Source organism: Scatophagus argus, chromosome 3 (genome assembly GCF_020382885.2).
Source record: "Scatophagus argus isolate fScaArg1 chromosome 3, fScaArg1.pri, whole genome shotgun sequence".
Classification (NCBI taxonomy): Eukaryota; Metazoa; Chordata; class Actinopteri; family Scatophagidae; genus Scatophagus; species Scatophagus argus.
The window spans coordinates 6,131,110-6,156,065 of NC_058495.1; the positions used below are offsets into that span (position 1 = coordinate 6,131,110).

Sequence of the window (24,956 nt, forward strand, 5' to 3'; positions counted from 1 at the left end):
ACCCTAACATGAAATATTTAGACATACATTCAGTCCCACTCAGCAAAAATACATACACTTAGTAGTCAGTGCATACTCTTTTTTTTTACTCAGCTTTTATTATCAAAAATGACACAGAACACACATACACAATATAATTATGGTTCCTCTTCAAAACATGCTACTATTTACATCATCTTGTAAATACATGCTGTAGCCTATTAACAAATTTGCGTAATGCATACTGTTAACCATAGGAAGAAGAAGCAGTATTGTGAATGGACCAGTTTGTGTGCTGCTCACCCTCCTGCAGAATTTCTATTGAAGCAAAGGAAGGCTGTAATGGCATGAACTTAACTGGCAACTGAACAGCTAATTCTGAAAAAATAAATAAATAAATAAATAGAAATATTACCACTACTGAACACTGAATGTTGAAATTGAAATTCCACTGCAACTAAAGTACTGAAATATTTTAATTTCTATTTTATAATCTTATCTTTCTGAGTTAAAATTGTTTGAATCCCCTGCTTTGGCGTTTCAAGAAGATGATTTCCAATTTTGCAGGGCAGAGATCCGATTATTTCACTTCTTTTCACTGAATGAACTTGGATTGAGTTTTTAAATCCAAATTAGTTCTCCAAGTAAAATATTCAAGTACTATAAATTGACTGGTTAAAAATTAATTTCTCATTATGACTTTGGTAGTGATTAAACTTCAAAATTAGGTGTTGAGTTGCTTCTAAAATTCAAATCCTCATGGCATTTTTTGCCTCCATACCTCTGCACATCACCTGACCATCATCATGACATGTAACATGTTGCAGCACTCCAAGTTTACAAAGCATGTGGCTGATGAGTGAACGAACCAAACAACATGAAATACTAGGGGGCATGCTAGATTCTGCAGCTCTGTTTGGTTAAAGCAGATGGTCCAAAATATGTTTATTGTACTATATGTCTGCCTGTTGCTTGCCCTGTTGAGATTTTACAAACCTGTGTCTTGTACTTGAATTCATGTTCTCTTAAAAAGTGCAGCTACATCTCACATTTCAAATTCAGTTCTGTATAAAAACATCTTATCTTTGACAGAAATGCTCGTGTTGTTTCACCAGAGGCTGTTAAAATATTAAGGTGTAGAACAGTATGTTTGGTAAACTAAAACATTTGTCAAAGAAAGACATTTAATCTGTTTAATGGAAAACAAAGATATGTTAGATGGCACTGTTTTCATGAACCGGTTTAAAAGAAGCATAGTTATAATTGGTTTGAACATCATTGGTAAGCCTTCAAATATCCTTACTTTGTCTACAGATAAGTAAGGTTTTACATCCAAGTGGTCAACATAGCTCAAGACTGATTGCAGATGGCACATTCACAGTTTCCCTGACTCCATTTAAATGATATTCACTCTGTAAAAGCTTCCCTTCTTGATTAAACAATGAATCATCCTGTTTGTCATAAGGAAAGGCACCCTTGTATTCCTGTCCTACATTAGATCTGTCTGAAGACACAGAAATGTATGTCGAACATAAATGCATAGATGTGCCTTCATGGCAACACAAAACAAGCAACTTAAATGAGACAGCTGTGTCACCACTGCCATACTGTATTATGCTGTACTTGCACTGTATTTGTCTCCTTCTCAAAGGTGAGTGAATATAATGAACACAATCATTTATATGCAGGATTTTTTTTGAAAATATATTGCACCACAGATCGCTGCAGTCCTTGACCTCGGCCTCATTCATTCTCAATTAAATCTTTGCTGTTTCAATAGACTTAAATTTACTCTATGCATTAAATAACCCAATGCTACAGTACTTTCTATTGCAAGTTATAGCACAATTATTAGCAAGATACAATACTGGGCATGGTGTAGGCAGAGCAGCAGTGGGGAGGTAAGTAAAGCATGCTCTATAAACTAAACTAAAGCTTTATTTCCAGCACTGTCTTCACCAAGACTTTCGTTCACTGTCAGCACCCTACGAATATGTTTCTAAGTTTCTTCAAACAAACAAAAGACCAAAAGTTGATCATTCATGAACCAGTCACCCGATAACTCAACGCCACTCCTCTCAGCATACACTAAAGTGTGAATGTGATGTCATGTGATGCTTAAAAAGAGTTTCTTCGACTTAACCATGAGTTGACGGATATTCTTAGATGTCTCTTTTTTGCTGAGCAGGTTTCATGACGAGTAGTCATGTGTTAAGTCATGGGTTTCATGCAAAGTAGGGGTGGGGGTTGGATTTCTGAGTTAGTGCATTAGCTGGTTGGTGGAGCATGTTACTTCTTTGCAGCCAAAGCTGCCAGCTGACCATCAATATCCTCCTCTGGCTGCAATGGATGCCACTGGGCAATGGGACGACGTGGATTTGCCAGCATGTCAGACCAGTGCTTCAGACCTAGGCCGGTTGCCTTACTGCCCACGAAGATCTTTCCAATGGCATCATTTTTACCAATCTTGTCATAATCAAACACTGTGACTGCCACCAAGATTTTCTAAGATGGGAACAAAATCAAAATGTGAGTGCTAATTACTAAGTACTAATTACAGTGTCAATATTTTGTAAAATGGAGAAACAATGCTTTGCTTTTCTAGCAGCTATTACTCACAATTTAACTTTGATTTGAATTGGTTTCGACTTGTACTATACCTGCATCTGTTCCAGCGGGATCTCAAAGCTGAAGGATTCATTATAGTAAGGGTTCAGGGTGTTCTTCTTCACTGTAGTCTTCTTTTTCTTCAGACGCTTACCCCCCTGCAGCAGCTGGATCTTTACATAAGGATCTGCAATGGGGGTCAATATGATCAGCATCAACCAAGTCAAACTATTGTAATGGAGTTTCTGGCTTCTCCTGTTGCTTTTGCAATATTTACTTCCTTTTATCACTTCTGAGAGTCTTTCAGTCTCTTTGATTTCCTGACTAGTCATCCTCAGTGTTTGTGACAGATGTTGTATTTGTGGAATTTAGTGCAGCTGAATTACAGTTGTGAGCTGCATTTCTAAAGGGTACCTGCATGATAAGACACAGGCATGTTCTACCGTATTTGAAGTCATTAGAAGCTCTGGGATTCCTCTAACAATAGGTTCTAGGGAATAAAAGGTTTGTCTGCAAGATTAAATACTTGCATTGAACCTGAGTTTTTCATCTGTTCTCCATATTTGATGTTCTTGGCCTTCTTTTAAATAAAGACCATGTCTAAGCACAGTGATCTTACTGATCTTACTTACGTACATTATTTGATATGTCATTTGTTTTGAGGCATCATCCTTAACCACAGTCATAAACTGAAAGTGAAGTGTAAACTGCTCCCAGCACACCACAACTGAATAAAAACATAGTAATGTAGATCTAATCTCTTTACACAGAGTTGTAACTTAAGATCGATTTCGGCTTTTCTCTACCAGATAATCCACAGGCGTCCATCTTCTTCAGATTCTTTGCCTCCAGGATGCAGACAGTGAGTTTCCCAGCGGTGGGCACGTAACGGAGGGAGATACAGATGTCTCCAAGTTTCTCAGGCTGAGCAGAGATGACAAGCACACACTCAGTCAACAACAGAAAATTGCTTGTTTTAGAATATCATAATGATGACGATGGGCCAAAGCAAAATGCTCTTGGCTACTGTCTGCTGTATGTTAGCTCCACATTTTCTTTTTGGGCTAAATTAAAGGTCTTTTTGTTCTCATGGCCACAATGTCAGAATCTTTTCTTAGAATTGAATCACAGTACTTTCTGGAATGCAGAATACTGAAAGCTTTGGCACCTTAATATTTTCAGCATTTACTGAGATGAATGGAATTTTGATTTCTTCTTCTAAGGGTTAAATTTAGCGTCAGATATTCAAGAGTTCAAGGCTATCAGAATTATTGTACTACTGTCCGAAAATTGTGATTTCGATGATTCTCTGAATGTTTATACACTTTTACAAAGCCTCTCTTTTAACAGCTGTATATTATGAATCTCTTATCTCAGTCCTCTTTTGAAGCCTTATTTCAGAAGTTCAATTCTGAACAGTACCTCCTCCTGATCGGCACTCTCCAGATCCCGCCATTCCTCAATTGGCCGACCAAGGTCGATGGTGTTCATTGGAATCTTCACCTCACCAATGACATCATGCTTGGAAAATCGGTCGTAGTCATAAACAGACATCACCAGAGTCTTTCCACCGAGCTCCTCATAGGGCACCTGATTGACAAACACAACGCTATGTTTTATACCTTGATACTTGTTTTTTTTTCATTTGTGATCATATGACTGTAAAATCATGTAACTATAAAAGTAAATTAAACCCTGAAATAATGAGCAAATGAAAAGAAATTAGAAAGTTGATTTATGTTATATTTACATCCTAAACTAAAATTACATACTATTTTATTTACATTCTAAACAGTCACAATGAAGTGGGAGAAAACATTTCTGTATAATTAGATTTGCTTTTTTCTCTGCTGAAAATTTCCAGACAGGCAGAGCTTCCATCCAGTGTGACCCAGAGCCGCTTGTAAAGTCTCTGTGGGCTTTATTAGCCAAGAAAGCAAAGAGCAGCATGCACTGCAGGCTGCACAGGCCAGTGACTACACACATCCTAAAAAACTGACAAGACACAGTCAGTCCCATTACACTTACACACTATGAGGGACGCTCTGGCAGCAGGTTAGGATGATTATTTGTATAGCTCATTTTATATAAATATACAAACTTGCTGACTATAAATGTCTGATGTCTGTATCAAAGCAAGGCACAAAATTCTCCATATTTTACAAGACTTACCTTGAATACAAATGTCTCATTGAAGACAGGGTTCAGTGTTTTCTTGTGGACTTTGGTGTCAAACTTCTTTTTCTTGTCGGGTAGGAGCAGGACTCTAACGTAAGGATCAGAGGTACCGCCTGAGTCCATGGACATGAGGTCCGCAGCTTGAAGAATGCCAACTGTGAGCTGTGTGCATAGGAGATGTAGGCAGGATGTAAGAGACAGGACAAGTGAAGACACAGTTTCGTCAGGCAAAAATCCAATGTCTATGAGACTGTTCATTTGTGTCAGTGCTGCAGAGACTGTTTATGTAACACCATCTGACAACTTAAGCCATGTAATCAATCACTGCAAACTTCTTGCCCGACTGGAGACATATTGAATGTCAGAGGGTTTTCTTTAGTGTAACACAATTGTCACAGTGTGATAACTTCTAAAAAGCGGATTTTTCTGTAAACATATATGTTTGTATATATGTGTCTGTTTGACATTACACATTTAAAATACATTTTTTGTTCTCGTCACTGCTCTGCTCAGTTTTATGTTGACATAATTTAATGCACATCCTATTTGACTCAGCACTCAAAGCCTCATTAATTCATGTCATTTACTACCATTGTGTCCGTGTGCTGCTGAGAGCAGTAATGAAGATAAATTGTATAATAATGATAAATTTAGCAAATCTTTGAAAAAATCCCCTTTCCTTCTGCTAGAATTATTGCAAAACTATTACTAGTTGTTTCAGCCTTTCTGTAAAGCCATCATTATTTTACTCCACAGGGGTTTTACAAAGTTCAATTCAATTTATAAATATAGTGCCAAATCACAGCAAAAGTTGTCTCATGACCCTGTCTAATTAGAGCAGGTCTAGACCAAACTCTTTCATTTGATTTTTGGAGAGACCCAACAAAACCCCCCAAAAAAGGCTGACCATAAATTTGCAAGGCTCAGACCTTACATTTTTGGAAATATGCTTTTTAACTTTGAGACAAAACTTAGATGAGAAGGTCAGCTAGCCATACCTTTACATTCAGAATACAGACATGATAGTGGTATCAATCTTTTCATCTAATCTAATCCAGCCGTCCATCCATTTTCTATACTGCTTATCCATCAGGGTTGCAATGGGACTGGAGCCTGTCCCAGCTGACTATGGGCGAGAGGCGGGGGTTCACCCAATCGCAGGGCCAACACACAAAGACAGACAACCACACACTCTCATACTCACATTTAGGGACAATGTAGAGTAGCCAATTAACCTAATGTGCATGTTTTTGGGATTGTGGGAGGAAGCTGGAGAACCCGGAGAAAACCCACACAAGCACAGGGAGAACATGCAAACTTCACACAGAAGGGCCCAGACCGGGATTCGAACCTGGAACCCTCTTGCTGTGAGGCGACAGTGCTAACCACTGCACCAAAAAATTAAGCAAAATTCTTTATATATAAAAAAAGAACAGCTACACATCTGAAATTGATCATTATGCTTAAATAAAAAAAACAGTATTCTTTAAAAACTTTAAAAAATGTGTACTATCTTCACAAGTGACAACCACAGACCTTTGTATTCTCAAAGTCATAATCTATAGAATACTGCAGCTTCCCCAGTTTCTCTTGTTCTTTTTCCTCTTCCTCTTTCTCCTCCTCAGTCAGTCCGGTCTCTCCCTCATCATCATCATCGTCCTGGAGTTTCTGTGGTGTGAACGCAACAAGACAAAACATGGTGTTAAAGGTCTGGACTTCAGGGATCAGAACACAGGGCTCCCCACAACAGCCAGCATGCCACAGACACTGGAGCTCCAGGAGTTTTTACATGGGAGATTTGATTTTGGTTACTGCTTACCTGCACAGCACCTGATGATAGGCATTTATCATTTACAGAATGAGAAATCTCTATTGGTAACACATAAATACATGTTTATAGGTTCTGCACGTATTGTCTTCTTAGAGTGTGGGATCATTGGGCAATTCCTTCGACATGCTTGTGCAGTACAGTGACAGCCAGAGTCAGTGGAGGCTTTGCATGCTAGTTCCACTAAAAAGGGTAATAAATGCAACAGTTTTTCAATGAAATCAGGTATTACCATAGTTCTCTTGTTGGTGAAATGGCTTTGACTTCACCGAATGAACAAAAAGGCAAATGCTTATATAAAAACCGATAAGGAACTAGCTCACAACAGCGGATGCCAGTGCTTTTTTAAATGATAAAAGGCAAATAAGACATAATATTTAGTGCAAAGAGATGTCTTTCTAGTAACCTTTTTGCAGGACTGAAATCCTAAATCCTCAACTTTCATACGTAGAGATAAAATCTAAAACTTTTCTAACCTTGTTTCACCTTTAAATTTATGTGGCACCAAAAAAAAAAAAAAAAGCCTCTCTTTTCGGTTCACCATTATTACAATAAATGGTTCAGGATAGAAGGGCACAGCCAGCTATTTGAATAATGTTGAGTCGTATTGGTGCAGTGTTATTATTGTAGTTAAATTAAAGCCTCATTGCCAAGGTGACCTTGACTTTGACATGTTTTTTCAGGCCATCCAGTGTCTCCACATCCTACCTCCTCTTCGGGTGTTGCAGTCAAAAAGACAGATTTGCAAGTATTTGGCTCTTCATGCAGTTTTATCATCACCATTTCCATGTTTCCCAAACAACCAACCATGCCCTTTATCACATGCATAGATTAATATTGTTAAAAAGTGTCTTGCATATCATCTCTTAGTCCAATACTTTCCATATTGGTGTGAGTTATAGTTACATTGTCTCAGGAACAATGCGTTAGATGGTTAGACTCTCCTCTCTGGGGGTTTATGGAGCACATCATAGCTTTCCATTGTTACATTCTCAAGCCTTCATAACAAAAATAAAAAAAGTTGTAGGGGGCTAAAAAAAAAAAAAAAAAAAAAAAAAGCAGAGGAAGCTACGACTTTCATTCCATGAAACCCCGCCTCTGCCCCACGGGCCAGAGAGCATCAACGTGAGCTATCCACCTACCGTAGAGCGGGAGTCCACCACAGTCAAGAAACACGAGGCACAAACAAGACAGACACAAGCAGGGGAAAAAAAAGGAGGAGAGCAGAGAGAGGAAGAGATTCAACTCACAAGACACCAAACACACTACAAAAAGAGAGGCAGTCAACACCACCACCACCAACACAATTATGATGAGAAATGACACACTCGTTTTCACCTGGAGACAATAAATTCACATTGTGGACACAAGTAATTGATTGCTGTAATTAACTGTCACTGGAGCTCATGATAATCTATGGCGAAGTTAGCTGATTGGTCCTCAAGTGAATCAATGGCTTCTTGAAAATTTATCCTCTGATTTACTGTGCTTTGCTTCCAAAGTCTCCCAATATTCCATGAATTATCATCAATTATAAAATGCAGCTCTTTGCTCTTGTGTTTGTGTGCTGTCAAAAGAAACTTATCACTTCATAGTGCTCATTATTCTTTGCTACCTTGTAACAAAGTGTGTCATTTTTCACCACGAGCCACAATGGAATACGTCACACATTTAAACAACCACCACAACAACATCAAATAAATGGAGGGGAAGAGAGCTCTCCTTGTGTCCTCTACTGCCTGGGCTACAAAAGCTGCTGGTAGAAGATCAAATTTGGTTAGCTGGAGACATCTTTAAACAAATAAAAAGTCTGCAATAAATGTCATAAATAACAATGAAATCTGAATAATAAATGATTGTAGAAAAGAAGAAGCAAAACATCACCCAAAACATCCTGTAACCCTGACTTTTCAGCATGCAGGTCGCACGGGGCATCATACCTCACCACCTTGCATGTTCTTCATGTTGAAGCCATCCTTGCCCTTCTTTCCCTTCTTGTTCTTCTTCTTCTTGCAGCAGCATTTTTTGATTATGCAGAAGCAGCAGGTAAGCATGAGCAATGCAGCCACCACAGCGATGGCAATCAGAGCCCATGGAGGCACTGTCAGTTTTGAAACAACAAAAGGGAAATTGTGATTGACTTTGGTGTTTCTCATGAGACAAAATTAACTCTTTATCAAGAGTCAAACATTTTGGTCAGAAACTGCATTTTGAATCTCAGGTGAGAGTAGAGTATAGAGGAGTACAGAGGAGTACACTGCAGCATTACTCACATGGGATTTTATCAATTTCATTCAAAAATTTGCTCTTGATCTCTTCAAACATGTCATTCTTGTTGATCTCTGTGTTGTTGGAGCCAGGGGTCTCTGGTGCAGAGGTGGAGACGACAGCCGGGGTGGGAGCCATGGCCATGGTGGTGACACCAGTGGGCTCGGCGGCTGCCACAGCCTGTGGCCTTCTGAACAGGTTGAACTTCATTGTCAAAGACTAGGTGCAGCGTCCCTGAGGCACACATAGACAGGAATTGAGGAATAGATGTTCAACACAAGTGCAGTGTATATACCAAGTAGAATATTCTCAGTATATATATATACATACTATGCAACAAAAGACTAGAGGGAAATAACAGGAAGAACTGGAATTCCTGGTGAGTTCAGAGATCAATCAGAGCTGAAAACAAACACTCAGGTACACTTCCACACAAACACAGTTGCTGATAGCTTACAGCTAAAGTCTGAACAGTTGACACATTGGCTGTTTTGGACATATCAACACTGACTGCACAAACAGTCCAGGGGTCAAATTGGCCTGAGTGGCATAAACAAACCTTTAAAGCTTCTGGTGGGCAAAATTTTGAAGCATGGAGAGTGCCTGACATCTGTTTATTCCTGTTTATAATCTCTTCATGCTAAAGAAATCATTTACCAACTCTGTTTTCTTAAAACTACTACTGCAAAAAAAAAGTGAGAATGATATTCTTGTCCAGCTCTTGGAGAAAAAGCAAATAAGCATATTTGAGAAAATGTCTGTTCCTTCAAGCAAATAGTTACTCCTACTTGAAAGCATTTCACGTTCATTCCTGATATATTACTGCTCCTTCAGTAAGTGACTAATTGATAAATAAGATCCCATTTGTTTGAGAGATGATGAGATCAAGATCTGCAATGAAGCTGCTCAGCTCTGTGAAAGATGGAGGAGTGTACAAACACAGTCTGGGACAAATCACAATTAACACTGTTCATTGTTCATGAAGGATTAAACGGAAATCAGTGAGCACAAGGATAGGCTGTGGAAGCAATGAAATTTGAGACTAAACACATCCGTTATGTTGACGATGTGAGAATTTACTGTCTGTGTGAAGAATGAGCAGAGACTGAGGTGAGTTACCCCCCCTTCACTCTGAACACAGTGATCTGCCAGGACTGAAGGAGACCCAGAGAGAGACCTGCATCATAACAGAGCATTGACACAATTAAAGGTCTCCTTGAAACAGGCAGATCTCTAGATCTCTAGAAAGTAGATGTTAGCTCAGTTGTTAAAGGAATATAGTATCTAGAGAAGGTCAGTACTTCTACAGTATTATTTCTGTCATTAAATATGAAGCTACAGCCACGAGAAGGCGAGTCCAGCTTCACGTAAAGACTGGGGGAAAAAAGCTAGGCTCTGTGCAAAGGTGATCACTTGGAACTAATAACAACATGTAGTTTTTACACTTCTGTTTTTGTATGACTTACATAAATGAAATAAAACACATTTATTAGTAAGCTGTAGAAGTGCTGGGGGATATTAAATCTAGACAGAGATTTTCAGCATAGAGTTAAAGGGACTGTTCACTCCGAAATATAAAAGACTTTTTTCCCGCTCTTATCTGTAATGCTATTTATCCATCTAGCTTGTTTTGGTGTGAGTTGCTGAGTTCTGGAGATGTCAGCTGTAAAATTGTCTGCCTTCTCTTTAATATAACAGAACTAGATGACACTTCACTTGCAGTGCACAAAACACCAAACTGAATAGCTTTTTTATATTTTTTAATCGGTTAGTTGCAGAGTCATCATAAGCTGAAGCATTAAAGAGGGATAAACAGAAATGTAACATTAAAAACAATTAGGCTGCCACAGTCACCACACATCACAACGTTTCACCTTTTTTATCCTTTGGATATTCAATCCACTGCAAACAGCTGACAAAGTCAATTTACCTCCCAGCCTCATGAGCGTTATATTATTTATTTTCTTTTTCTTTTTTTCTCCATTGCATAACTTTGAGCATCACCAGCATGCTATCAGCATTTACTGCTGAGCACAAAGGTGTTGGTGCTCTGGTCTAAATGAGGCTTCCTGCTTTTCTTTTTTTTTTTCTTTTTTTTTCACAAAACAGAAGACAGAAGACCACTGAACACATTTGAAAACTGTAGCATCGGTTCACTTCAGATTGAATCAGAATCAGTGTGTCATAACTTGTTGTGGCCCTTTATTTAACACATTTCTTGGAGCTCATAGTCTGAGAGGCCGATATTATTTTCAGAACTGAACATCACATTGGACATTGACTGTATGCTTTAAAGCCCCCCACCAGCTCAAAAATAATGCTAAAAAATGAACTTGACAAACGTTTAGTTGTTCCGTGACTATGTTTTAGTATCTCATTGCTACAGCTGTTAAGCAGGTGCTATGTGAAGGTAGATAGGTTATAGCATAACAAGAGAAAATGAACCATAAAATAAAAATGAACAAAACACTCAGCATGAATAAAAGATAAAATAATTGTGTGAGTCTGTCTAAGTGTGTGCATGTGGGAATAGGTGTTTGTGTGTGTATCATTACAGCTCTCAAATGTTCACAGCTACCCAGAGGATTTTTCTTCTATCTTCCTCTGAAAGCACAAAAAAGAGATCTGTCTCAGTTTAAAAGACAGGCCGTTTGTAGCCACTGTTTAAATGAGCAAGGACAACAGCTGAGTGTCGGGTTTCACAGACACACACACACACACATACACATACACATACACATACACAAAATTATTTGTTAAATAAAGATGATTACCAGTAGGTCTTTTTATGGTGAGACATTTTTTTAAAATCTAAATAAGCTCATAATGCATGTGAGGATTTCCGTATCACAACATAAAAGCGAAAGAGCAGACTTCTCTGTCAGCGTCTGGCAAACGCAGTTATGATGTAACCTCATCTTCATTGACTCACAGGCCACAGATCAATAAGTACTGCATTCCAACATGTGTCTGTTCGCATGGACTCCCACCCTTTCTCTCATCGTGGGGTAGAATTTGTGGTCAAATATGTGCCGTTCACATAGAGTACAGCAGGGGCCTGCGTGTTGTGGACCGGCAGATTATTGTTGCTAAGCAATCCTGACAGTGTCTATCAGCTATCCAGAGCTGCCCACCACCTGCCTATAGCTGAGGTGACTGGCCAATCAAATAACCAACTGGCTCAAGGCCAGTGTCAAGTCATTGCCTGAGCATGATATAAATACTGACAGCTCTTCTCTGCTATGATGTATGATGACTATCAGTGAAGTTTTAGCTGCAGCAGGGTTCCCTTCCAAAAACATAGTTGTCAACAACTGTAATATACACAAAATTCAGGCTGATACCTGTCTTTTTTGATTCAACTCAATAATAACTCAGCACTCAAACTTCTATAGCCTAACATGTGTCTGCTTAAATGAGCGAAACAAGAACGGCAACTGAATGCAAAATACACCAATACATATCTAAAAACCCTCACTGCTTGTTATAGCTTAGTGTTTACCTCTGTGTCATTAACACTCAGTCCTTATCTGCCTTTGATTTCTGCAGCTCGTCAGTGGCCAACATCACTCCGCCACAAAAAAAAAAAAAAAGGCTCTGACACATTCTGATTCCCAAGGATATTCAGGTACAGAGAATACAGCCTGTGTGTAACAGTTTGTTATGACTCACTTAGTTTGAAACATGCAGAGAAGATCCTCTGTTATAAGATATCTTCAAACTATGCATTTTGATGGTATTCATGTCACACAGCTGCACCTTAATTTAAAAAAAGATTTCCAGAACAAAACTCACCAGTCAAATGTGGTATTCCCCTTCGCAAGGTGGCCCATCCAATATCAATAACTGTATGGGCTAAAGCGTCTCAGAGCTGTGGTAACATAGTCTGATCTCTCCCATAGGCAGTGACTGCAGTCTCCTCTCACTTCTCTCCACTGCAGCACTACACCCCTCCTCCTCCTCCTCCTCCTCCTCGTCCTCCTCTCCCAATGCACACCATCTCCCCCATTTTCCACCCTCCCATCACACACCTCCCTACTCCTCTCTGTCTCTCCCTCAATGTACTCATGCAAGCAGCTTCTTTACCTCTTTCTCTCTCCATCTCTCCCTCTCCTCCTAACCTCATTTGTGATGCTGCTCACACAGCTGATTGCAGCATGCCACTCTTTGGTCTAGCAATGGAGGGCAGTTGTAAAAGATCAATGTGCACAAGATTTGGGGTGAGAAGAGGGTTGGGGAGGGTTGAATAAAGCCAAAGTTTGCACAGACCAGAGAAGGAGAACAAGAAAGGCAGGCAGTAGTAGGCCTGACAAATTTTAAAGGGTGTGCTGACTTTACCACATCAGCTCCAAATAGTATCACACTGTGGTCATACAATTAATTAGATCCGAACAATTGATCTCAGAAGTGTGATTTAACCCTGTGGAAAGTTCCTTCCTTGTTAAACCCATGCAGAATGAACAACTGACACCAAAAATGATTGTGTCGACTTGTCTGCCTTTCAGTCATCCCTCAGGAGACTCATCAACGATAACTGGAAGTGAGCAGATTGCAAAAAACAAACAAACAAGCAAAACAAGAATGCAAGCCACAGTGTCAAGCTAAAACCGTTACACGACAAAACATTTGCTGTGTGGCCAAGAATTATAGCATTGGGTTTGAGTAAAAACATAAACATCGGTGTAAATAGATCCTCATAGCTTCAGTATGATAAAAATGCATCCAAAAAAATAAAAAATAAAAAAACAACCTTATGTTGTTGCTTCTGTACATATTTGAGCCTTTTTCAATTTCAGCATTCAATCTCTTTCTCCTGCTTTCTCCTCAAACCCTCTTTCCCTCGTCACTCTCCTTAGGGAAATACCTTTCTGTGTGCTCTTGTTCAACTCGCAGCTGTCAGGTGCTGCTGTGAGGTGGCTCCATTCGATTCACATTCACACACAGTGCAATGAGTGTGTGCTGCCAGAGGGGGGCAGGGATCTCACACAAACTGCTGCATCACAGTGCATTTTTTTTCTCTTTCTATTGTACTGCAAAGTTACGCCAAGAGAAACTTCCATGCTTTCCATGTTTTACCCATAATCGCTTTTCATCCGCCTAATGCATTCAGCAAATGTAGAAGTGACACAGGCTACTCTTTTTAAATTAAGTGTTTTGCTTTGTACTTTGTCAAGGTTTTTTGCTTTATTAGAGCTGAATATCTCACTTGCTTAAAAGTCTAAATGTATGGTGATTCTTTATGCTTAAAGCTTTTCCTGCTTCATCATTTTCTATAAGCATTTTCATTCTAAGGGTAAGGTGGGTGAGCTTGCTATTGACTTGGGTACACAACACAAATTAGAAATTAGTGACCTTGGTAGACCGAGGTGGGAAATGAGAGGAGTGAAAATGATGTGGCTTATGGGAGAACTGAAGCAGCAAAGTGAAGCTAGGTGAGTGACGTCGCTGGTTAGGGACTGAGAAAATTAAAGAAAAAAAAACACTTGAGAGATGCAATTACTGTCAGAATTTGTGAAAGTAAATATAAACTTTACATTTTGGGAAACAGAGAGTTAGATGCAATCAGGATTTTGCCTGGCAACATGAGCAACAGGAGCAGACAGGAAACAAAATGATATGGGTATGGTTGGAAACAAGAACTGTGGAACTAGCATGGTTAACAAGCTAACAAGAGTAGCCCGCAATATAGTGGTTTCTTATCAAATGCTTTATCAACAGTACTCTCTGCAATGTCTGGAGGGAGGAAAATCCACCTACACGCCTTTCTACAAGTCACTATTTAACTCCTAATGTAACATCTTTATTTAATCCATACAAGTGAGACACTGGTTTTTACAAGAGCTTATGTGTCGGATCATTTCTTGGTTGCAGGGTCAACGTCTCAGTAGTTTCCTGGAGTTAAACAGGTAGAATTTGTTATCTCGATTTTGTCAACAAGGATCAACATGTGGTAAAAGTGACACGACAGCGCAGGCCATTATACGCTGCTTCGGTGGCCCTCTCAGGCCTTTGGGTTGAGTGCCGAACAGACTGTTGGCTCTTGGGGAGGTTGAGTTAAGGGACACACTCTCAGTTCACTGGTCTATTGTGCTGTCTCAGCAAGTGATTATACAATGTCATTTAATGCTACGTATGGCAGCACTCACTGTAAATCTGCATTATCAGAAAAGTAGATTTGGCAACATCACCTTAATTCACTCAAAAGTAGATTTAGTTTTTTGTTAATGGAAGAGCGCCAAACCAAGCGGAACTATTCTACAGAGAGAGTAAATAAGTATCTGATATAAGACTAATATCAACATAATTCTAAATAAGATCAGATTTTGCTTTGTAGAGAATCACACAAGGCTACATTATGAGTGAATTGTAAATGTTTTGAATGTTATGTTTACCAAAGTAAATACAGAGATTTCAGTCCATTCATCTCAATGCACTTTAGATGCATGAGAAGCATCAACAGCAAGAATATAATTTTACCATCATAATTTTAAATTTCTTAAAAATCCTGCTGTGCTGATGGTTAATATTTTCTTATGAAGCATCTGCAATATTAGCGGCCCTGAACTGTGATAGGTTGACAACAAACATAAGATTGGCAGCAGTTTTTTAAAGCTTTTAAAACAAAGGTACAGCTTTTTAAAAATAATGATGTTTCATTTCTGAATGTGGTTGCCATATGTAATCAGCTAATGTTCTTAACAAGATGTGCTAAATCATTACTGCTTCTTGACTCAGCAGCTCCAGTGCCTGGCAGAGCTTGGTGTAAGGTCACAATGCAGCTGCATTATTAACCAAAGCAGTGGTTGTACAGTATGATTGGTTCACTTGGAATCCTAATGCATTGTGGGATACTCTAGCCCTTCTCTGATTCTCTCTCATTTCCTCTGAGCATCTGCAAACTAGGAAATCTCTCCCTCTCTCTGCACTAGCGGTCCTCTCCACAAAGGATGAGTCAGGCCTGAGGACTGTGCTGCGTTGAAACGTCGATAACAGCAAAGCAGCCACTATCAAAGCCCCAGATGATAAACATATGCAGAGAACAGCTGGTGCCAAAGTGTACTGGTGCTGAATTGTGCCAGGACATTTTGGTCGAAAATGATTTGTCTCCTCTGAGGCAGCAGAAGGGACGTGGAAAAGACTGCACCCTCTCAGCTCCTGCAGGGAGTGCTGCAATGCAGGGGTCTAACAGAGAAATACGAAGCTAGAAGGCAGTTTGTCCAACAGTCAGCTGCTCACTCTCCTCATCCATTTCCTGCCATGACTTACTTTATCCTCCCCTCATTACTTTCATTGTTATGTCTACCATTCTAGCCCTTTCTGCACCCCCACCATCTCTCTCTCTCTCTCTCTCTCTCACTTACATGCACCTAAAGCACTGGTCATACTCAGGCCCATAAGTACTGCAGTGAAGACAACAGTAAACAGAAAGCACCATATGGTCGTAGCTGGCTCTGTACATCAGCTGCAGTGTTTGGGTGTCTTACAAGTAGCAGTTGGTCATCAAGGTAAGAGTGTGTCTGTGTTTTCTTATCTGTGTATGTGTGTCTGCAAACACAGGGCGGATTCATTATGGAGCGTGTTGAGTGGGTGGACAGCTGTCGAGGAAAAACTCTTGTGCTTTGAAAGCAGCTTTTCCCTCCTACTGAGTTTCTGGCATCGTGATACTAAGGTTGTTGTGTTTTTGTATCCTTAGAATGAGCCTTTTGTATCTACAAAGGGAGTGCTATGTTTCCACTGTAGCCCAGAACAGATAAACCAGGCTTTAGGGAGGGACTTTTGAGGGTGAGATGAGGGGTGTTCAGTTGGTTGCAACTAGCAAACTTACCACTGGATGTTATTAATTCCTATACACTGGACCTTTACGTATCTAAACACGCTTTATAGTTTAAATCATTTTTTGTCATTATATTGCTTTATCGATGACATCTTTGCAGTGGAATATACAATTTTCAAACATTTTGGAAGAGCATAAGTGAAACTACTGACATTAAAGAACCTGTACATTCTCTCAGGTGTTGTCCCTTTCTTTGACTGTTTAGACTTGAATTCGTCCTAACCTTAACAGGTGCAACAAAACTGGCAGCGAAGGAACAGAGATTTGAATTTGTACATGCCAACACAGGCAATACAAGCAAGAAAAAACACTTGTGAGGGTGGACCAAGTGTTTTAGGAGGTCAAACCATAATAAAGTGGTCCTAAAGTAAATAGGATGCAGTCATCAATAATGTTTTGATTGAAGATGCTTTTTCTGCTATGATTTGTCAAAGTTTATTCTGTGTAAAAGGTTTATTTAAGTCAATATGTATAGGATATGAATCATTAGAGTGTGAAGAAAACTAACTTGACTGACACAAAGCAGCACACAACTAAGTTACACATGGACACAGTTACACTCACACTGAAGGAATGAAGACTGCAGAGATCGCCAGATTTTTCACAGGGGCGTATCTTTTATCCAGAAATACTAATGCAGTCACAATACAGCTTGTTTGGACCACACATTTTGGCTTTTCATAATAGGGAAAGTATATTTGTTATATAACAACTAGTAACATTAATGATGGCTTTTTTTTCCAATAAACCCTAACCGTGTAATAGGGAGCCACCCGATCCCTGGAGCTACATTAAATTCAGCCACCATTAGTTGAAAACTAACTGAAAACTACTATCCTAAAACTAAAGTTATCCTTAACAATACAGTGTAGAAATTATTTGTGTCAGTGTGTTGTTGTGTCGTGTTAGAGAAATGCATAATTGTGTGAAATATGTGGTGTGAGGGGCCGAAAAGTGTCGAATTAAGAAGGGAAGATACAGGATGAGCCAGAGTAATAGCCCAGATTTTTAATGGTCCAGGTACAGTCACAGCTTTTCAAGAACTGTCTGCTGTAGGAGGGAGGGCACTCTAAAATACTGATTTTTTTAAAAAAAATCATCGATTTGTATTATTTATGAGAATATCAATGCAAATGAAGCTCATGAGGGCTCTACCTGCGAAATGCACACATTTTTCGAACAATCAAACTGTCGCCCAAAGCGGAGACCTGGTAGTTACAGTATATCACCATCTACTAGTGGAAAACAATTCTAATCACAGGGGTAAAACTAACAGAACTAATTATCTGCAAAATTTCTTTCTACTAAATTTCCCCTGTGAGGTTGTTCACATATCTTAGAGACAAACTAGTTCAACTACAACACCCACAAACATTTCCCTGTGGTGACGACAAATGTAACTCAGACAGAAAGCCTGACATAAAGGAAAAGACTACGGTGTGTGGCACAATGTCTGTCCCTGTGCTGGTCATGCGACAAGCACTACAACAACAGTTTTCCTTGTAGTTAAACTATATGGACAACAGACATTTGGCTGAAAATATTCTGTCATTTGTTAGCAAATATGACAAAATTGGCACTTTGGAGCTGGACTCAGTCAATATGGACTCTTTCTGACTGATGACTTGCTAATTTGTGAGCATGTTAAATTGGCCCAGTCTAACAATTGGTTCACAGGCATGAAAACTCCTTCATTTCTGTCCTTAACTGTATGGGTTTGAGCACAGGTGAGGTAGCGAGAAGGACACTAAGGGATAGAGAGAGAAAAAATAGAGCGATTTATTACATCTTCTCACCAGTTAAGGATGGTTTGCCCAACTGCACAGATCTGAGTAAAGAGAAGCCATTAAGGGCACAATTTCAGTAAACAAACTTCCTGCATTTGGTCTTCTTTTCCTCTGGCCTCAAAACCATTTCAGATCAGATTTTATTTGAAGCACTTGCTAATAACAGTGTGCAAGGCTGCATTAATGAAGTCTCCAGTCAAAGGACAGCAATGAACACAAGAACCAGATGTGTCAATCCTGGCATCTTTCATTTTCTGCTCCAGCAAATTTCCAAATTTGTCAAGGGTTTTATTCTGGGAGAGTTGAAGACAAATCGGCATCATTAAGACAGCCCTTCATCAGCTAATCATGAAAAACAGGCCCCTATTCTGTATCAAGCCACTCTTTTGCCACAAGGCAAAAGGGTGTCTTTGCTCTTGTTTATTGTCTCAAGCTTGTTAAATTTATTCAGTGTGATTTGAAATATTCAGTTCAGAGATAGAAATAATTACATCATATCGTTGCTATTATCAAGCCTCTGCATCTTGTCAGCTAAGAGCGCAGGACTCAGAATGACCAGTTGAGGGCAATTCACAATATATATTCACCCTATTATATATTGCTTGAACTTCTAACTGTAGTGAAGTACTTACTTTTAATACTAAATTATTAGGACTAGTACTGTAAAAACTAATTCAATGGGGGGGGCTCATGAGTACATCAACACCATTTGTGTAATTACTCTCCTTTCCAAAAGGGGGAGACAAAAGTCCCACACTGAAGCTTTAAGGATCTTAATCCTTGCCCCACCACTGGCACAAATTCAAAAGCTGAGACAACAGCTGCTTATTTTTCATGTAGTTCATTTAAAATGTGAAATGTTCTTTTATCGTCTCTGACATCAGCTTCAGTCTATAGATTTACAATATTATAGCTCATAGCCAATACACATGTGACTGTTTCTGCCTAATTTGATACTCAAATACATCAATTTATTCAATGAAGCACTCAAAATTGATCTGCTGAAAGGTATTGATCCTGCTCTGCACAAGACTGCGGAGTATGGGCGAAAACAGTCAGTACAGTCTTTAGAGTCACGTGCTCCTTAAGTAAACAAAGCAAGTGGCAGACAGGGAATACAAAAAGAAAATATGACATAATATTGTATTTTTCAAATTTGTGGAAATACATTCAGCACTTTATCTACTGTGCATACCAGCTAGTAGCTTACTTCATCTGTCTTCCATCTGGTCATGAGCAGGTGCTCTACAGCAAGTTTATCAGAGCATTTCGCTACCTGGAAATGGTGCTAATGAGAACTGTGAAAGTGAACCTAAAAAGCTGCAGAACATAAAACCAACACATTTAGCTGATACTGTAGTATTAACTAACCTGGTATGTGGAATCAAGACAGTCACATTTATCTGTGGATTTGTCACTACAAGTGACACAGTCATGTAATCCATAAAAAACATAATTAGTGAAGCTTTAAATAAATTGAAAAAAAAATCTTTTTAACCTGCCCTGATACTCATGTGTCCTATCTCTATTTTAATCCCCTCAGCCTGGATTCCTCTTCAGTAGTCAGATATTGGGGGCCATATACTGCATTTATAAAGTCAATCGCATACCCATGTGTTCTCAGTAGGGCTGCAACTAATGATTAGTTTCATTATCAATTAATCTGCAAATTATTTTCTTGATAAACTGATTAATTGTTTGGTGTAGTTAAAAAAAATCATTACTGTTTCACAAAGTCCCAGGTGGCATCTTCAAATGTGAGTTTAATGAAATGAAAAACAGAGAAAAGGCACCAAAGGATGTCTTTAGTTTTTACTTTTTCTACTAGTCAGTTAACCCTTGCGACTCCAGCTCTTGGCAGTTTCAACACTTTCCCTTTCAACTTGAGTGGCTTCTTGTGCATTGTTCTCCCAGCTGTCATTCAGCTGTCAGAAAATGCACTGCATGCACCTGCACTGTCAGGTACACTTGTGTACCTGACAGCCAGTAAAAGAGGATCTCAGTTTAGTGAGGACAGGATTATAGGTTGCACAGGATTCCATTTCATGAACCATCAAGCAGCAGAAGTGCTCCAGCCATGATCACCTCTCTTCAATAGCAGCTGCAGAGGAAGGTCTGTAGAAACTTAAAGGAGCTCAAATGAGGTCTCTTGATTACTGTAAGAACTGTCAACAACTTCAAATAAAACATTACTGATATCCAGATTTCCAACAATCTGTCATCTCATTTCACTGTCACCAGGCCACTGAAAGTGATATCCTCACATAGAGTCATATACAGTACATATGGATGCTAAACTTACTGTTTGGTTCAGGAGGCTCTTACTCATATAGTAATCCAATGCTGTTGGAGACAACAGGGTCTGACAGTGTTGTGCCAATAACGAGAAAGGTAAAGAAGAGGATGTATTTGGTCACATGCTGAACACAGTAAAATAACAGCTAAGAGCCTACAGCCATGCCAGCATCTCTGTGAGGCTTTAAGCTGAACGTTAACATCAATGTCCTAACATGCTATATTTAACAGATGTAGTTTAGCACGTTAGCATGCTAGCATCTGATAATTTCTATTAAACACAAATGACATCTGAGGCTGACGGGAATGTCACTTTGCATGTATCTGGTTATAAAACAGAGTACTGGACAAAATAAAACTTTGACCTGGTGATGGTGCTAAATGAAAGGTCAAGGGACTGCCAGAGCAGTGACAATCCACCCTCAGGGAAGCATGAATCTCTGAGACAAATTTCTTGGGAATCTATTCATCTGTTGTCAGGGAACAAATATCAGTAACATGGTGGTGTAAAAGTATAAGGCAGAGGATCCCCAAACACAGTAAGGTTCATCCTATGGGAACCATGAATGTCAGTCAAACATTTCATAGAAATCCATCCAATAGGTGTTGAGATATTTCAGTTTTGCACAAAGTGATGGGCCTACAGACGAACAGGCATATTTAAGCCACACCCATGACTGTACAGTGCTGCCACAAGTCTTATAACATGACACCCTATAACATAATATCATTGAAGAGATGTAATGCTGACTTCATCTGCATGAGGGCTGCAAAACTGTGCAGTATGATTAATCCTCGCCCAGTGTGCTGCTAAATGGAAATTCAGCATGAAAACGCAACCTAAGATGGAAAATGATATTTTCTGTCTCGAGAAAGAATGTTTGTTTGTTTTTCATCTGACTCTATTAAAAATTGTTTTTCAAGAAAATACTTGCCTTCCTTTCCTCATTTTTAAAATTTTACTGCTATACCTTATGCTATATCTTTACTTACTCTTGCATCTAATCTCACATTCCTTCTAACCTCTTAGTCACATTAGCACCTCAGTCATGATTGTCTTGACATTTAACAAATAACATATTAACATCTTAAGTGTTTATTAATAAATATGGGCATTATTGTATTGTTAGGTCACACACTTACTTTAACTCCACTTTACTGTCTGCTGTATGGAGACATGTTAGTATGAATCTATCAAACATCTGTTGGAGAACAAAATGCACCAATACATGTGCATACATTGTGAAAGGAAAGCTGCATGTGCCAGTATGAGTGTGTGAGCACAGACATACTGCAGCTACATACCCCTTGTTCTACCTCTGCTGATGCCAAAAGGAAGTCCTCATTTGGCTCACACACTCAGGAGTGTCCCAGTCATGTACTCATAACACCCCCGGGGACTGAAGAACCCACTGCATTACCTGATCTGTTCACACCACTGCATCATAATCAGCTGAAGAACATACGGTACCAACAAAGATCATCCACCCAAATCTGTAGCTAAAAATAAAATATTTCTCCACTGATAGGAAAAGGGAATTTCTACATCTGTGGGGCCTAAAAAAAGAGAATGTGCTGACTAAATGACAACAAAATGAAACAAGTTTCAAGCTACGGTGTAATCAGTGTCCATCAAAGGCTGTAATGCGCAAAATGTTAATACACATTAATGAGAGCTTTATCCTCAACCCTCCTTCACAATAGCCAGTGAAAGGAATATTTCACTACATATATTTAAAGAAAAAGGTTGCTCACTTTGCACAAATTTATTTCCATCTAATAGGACAACACATTCAAATAAGCACAGTGAGCTCTGCAGACTTGCTGGCTCAGCAGATTTGACTTTGCACACACTCCCTCAGAGCTTTTACTGTATAACAGTGAGCTGACTCTCATTGTTCCTCTAAAGACTGACACTGTAAAAAAAAATGCCCCAGTAAAGAAATACTAGACAGAAATGAAAATCAGTTGCTTTCTAGCATAAAGCAACTGATATTCTTATTTTTTTCTCACTGCTCGTGTGCAAGACAATGTTCATTGCTGGGTATTCAAAATCAAATGTCTCATTAATTGATTTCTACGTATTGAGAACAAAAAGTGTTTTCAGTGATCTTTCTGCAGTGCAAGAAATTCCCATCTTTACCTCTTAGGCACATTTGTTCTCAATATGTAATATTACACTGCACCAGGACTTGCCAGTATTCTGGAAAAGTTCCTGGCAGATTTAAGACCGTATAAAAATGAGAGGCGACTGGCAAAACGCAAACACTGTCTGCTCTAATTACCCCCGATCCATTTATTCTCTCTTTCTCCCTCTGCAGAAAGGATGTGTGTAACGAGGCTAGGTACCTCTGTGACAACCTGGTGCGCAGCAAAGCTCCAGTAACTGATGATGCTGTTCTGAACAGAGATGTAGAAATGTTGCTTACCTTGAAGAGAGATGTGCTGCCTCCTAAACAAGGAGTGGGAGCAGAGAACAGAGTCAGATATGCTCGGGACAGGACGGAAAAAAAATCTTAATAATCTGCACTTTGGTTCATCCCACTCTCAAAAGACATCTCAAAACCCCCAGTGCTGGTAGGTCCCAGTTTAACCTAGCGGTGTTTCTGTCCCAGAAGCAGACACCGTCAAACAAGAGTTTCCTTGGCTCAAGGTGCTGCTGAGATCAGGCAGAGGGGAGAGGGAACACTCACACAGATTAACATTGTTCTAAGACGCTGGAATCAGCACAAGCATCAGTGCCGGTGCAGTTCCACTGCTGTATTTCCCGGCACTGTTCGCTCATTGGCTAAGGAGCTACTCAATAAAGCCCCTCCTTGTCATCAACTGGGTAGGGGAAGGGGGTTAGATTTTCTGTGGCGCACTAACAACTGTGCTCCTCCTCTTTTCTTTCTTGCTCCATCACTTTTTTCCACCGTGCAGGCATACGGGGAGTGCTGAGCTTTGAGAATTAGACGCAGGAGCAAAGGGAAGAAGGGACTGAGGAGAGGGAGGGAAGTGCAAAAGCAGGGGAATCGATGAGTGGTGAGAGGAGAGGTGAAGATGCTAGCCGACAGTCTGCAGTGGCTCCCAGAGAGCTTGATTTTAAGCTGTCTTTCCCTGCTGCAGGAACTCTGCAGGAACCTGAGTGCAGTGAGGTGTGAGGACCAGGGAGGATGGGGGGGGGGGTTCTTAGCGGTCTGCTTGGGCTGGTTTTGCTGCAGTACAGAGGCAGGCAGAAAACAGATGGGAAGTTGTTGTTTTTCTTTTTTTTTTTTCTAGCAGCAGTTAATGTGAAGCTGCAGCAGACTGAGCAAAAGCAACATAAAAAGGCAACTAGTTTGTCCTCTCCTTGTTGACAGGCATATAACATATAACTCGTGAATAATTTAAAAGAGCAGAAGGTGGGATGAGCTGCAGGAGTGACACGGATCACTGCTGCTGCCTCATTAAGGAGACAGAGATTATGCAGTCAGCTAATTAAACAAAAATCGTAAAAGTCAAGCAGGAGTCAAACTGTATCTTAGAAGAGCATTAAATCTAGCAGACATTCAGTTAACAGTTTGACATCTGACAGGTTTTATGAGCATTTCTTTTAGGATTGGTGATGTCCAGCAAGTGTATAAGCAGACAAAGAAGCTGTTCATGTCTTTTTTAAGTTTCTTTCCTCTCAAAAATTCTCGAGTCTCAAATTTAATTAAATTGACTAAATGAAGTCTCATTCTGCCATCTGAAATCAATAGACTACCTGACTTAGTACACTGGACAGCTGCATCACACTACTGCAGGCTTCTCCAGGGAAATCCAGTCAATGCGTCACTGCTTTGTGAGAGTCACAGTTTACTTTAGCCACTGTGAAGCAGCATGAAATAAACAAAATCTAATCTTTTCAAAGTATTTCAGATACTTTCACAGCGTAGATATGTGAGTAAGGGATCTCAGGTACATTATTTGTCCAAAATACGAGAAAGGTTGCCTTAAACTGAATGCTACAGCGTCACCTCGACATACTGCTCAAGTCTACGGAAATGTAAAGCGTCCTCAGACAATCTATCCAGCTGATTTAGTAGTACAACATTTGTTAATGAAAAGCAATGACGGGACAGTGGTGCGAGTGCCAGTTTCACCATTACACTTATTAAACCCTCCAGGAATGTTGCCAAAACCTCTGCAGCAAATAGAAGTCAGGCTCCATCCAAGG

The 24,956-nt window shown here is 39.6% G+C and overlaps 1 protein-coding gene across 3 annotated transcripts; it reads right to left on the reverse strand.

The window, feature by feature from the left end:
• Positions 1-693: 693 nt before the first annotated feature.
• LOC124056008 (synaptotagmin-2) lies at positions 694-23,330 on the reverse strand. 3 transcript variants are annotated; one of them, XM_046383051.1, is made up of 9 exons: positions 23,206-23,330; positions 8,866-9,094; positions 8,533-8,693; positions 6,301-6,423; positions 4,759-4,926; positions 4,009-4,176; positions 3,393-3,510; positions 2,640-2,773; positions 694-2,484 (listed from the first exon to the last, which is right to left on the reverse strand). In XM_046383051.1, exons 2-9 carry the CDS (start codon positions 9,068-9,070, stop codon positions 2,269-2,271), a joined length of 1,293 nt encoding a protein of 430 aa, XP_046239007.1. In that variant the 5' UTR covers positions 9,071-9,094; positions 23,206-23,330; the 3' UTR covers positions 694-2,268. The 3 variants fall into 3 exon arrangements, with proteins under 3 accessions (XP_046239007.1, XP_046239004.1, XP_046239006.1); XM_046383048.1 differs by having other exon boundaries at positions 6,301-6,432; XM_046383050.1 differs by lacking the exon at positions 23,206-23,330 and adding an exon at positions 12,656-12,786 and having other exon boundaries at positions 6,301-6,432.
• Positions 23,331-24,956: the final 1,626 nt, after the last annotated feature.

Bases quoted from the DNA above. Each gene is read 5' to 3' on its own strand.
- LOC124056008 (XM_046383048.1), bottom strand. From the start codon at position 9,070: ATGAAGTTCAACCTGTTCAGAAGGCCACAGGCTGTGGCAGCCGCCGAG. The intron at 6,433-8,532 runs GTATGATGCCCC...TTCACACCACAG, and splicing joins AGAACATGCAAGGTGGTGAG to AAACTCCAGGACGATGATGA. The intron at 2,485-2,639 runs GTATAGTACAAG...TTCCCATCTTAG, and splicing joins TCCCGCTGGAACAGATGCAG to AAAATCTTGGTGGCAGTCAC.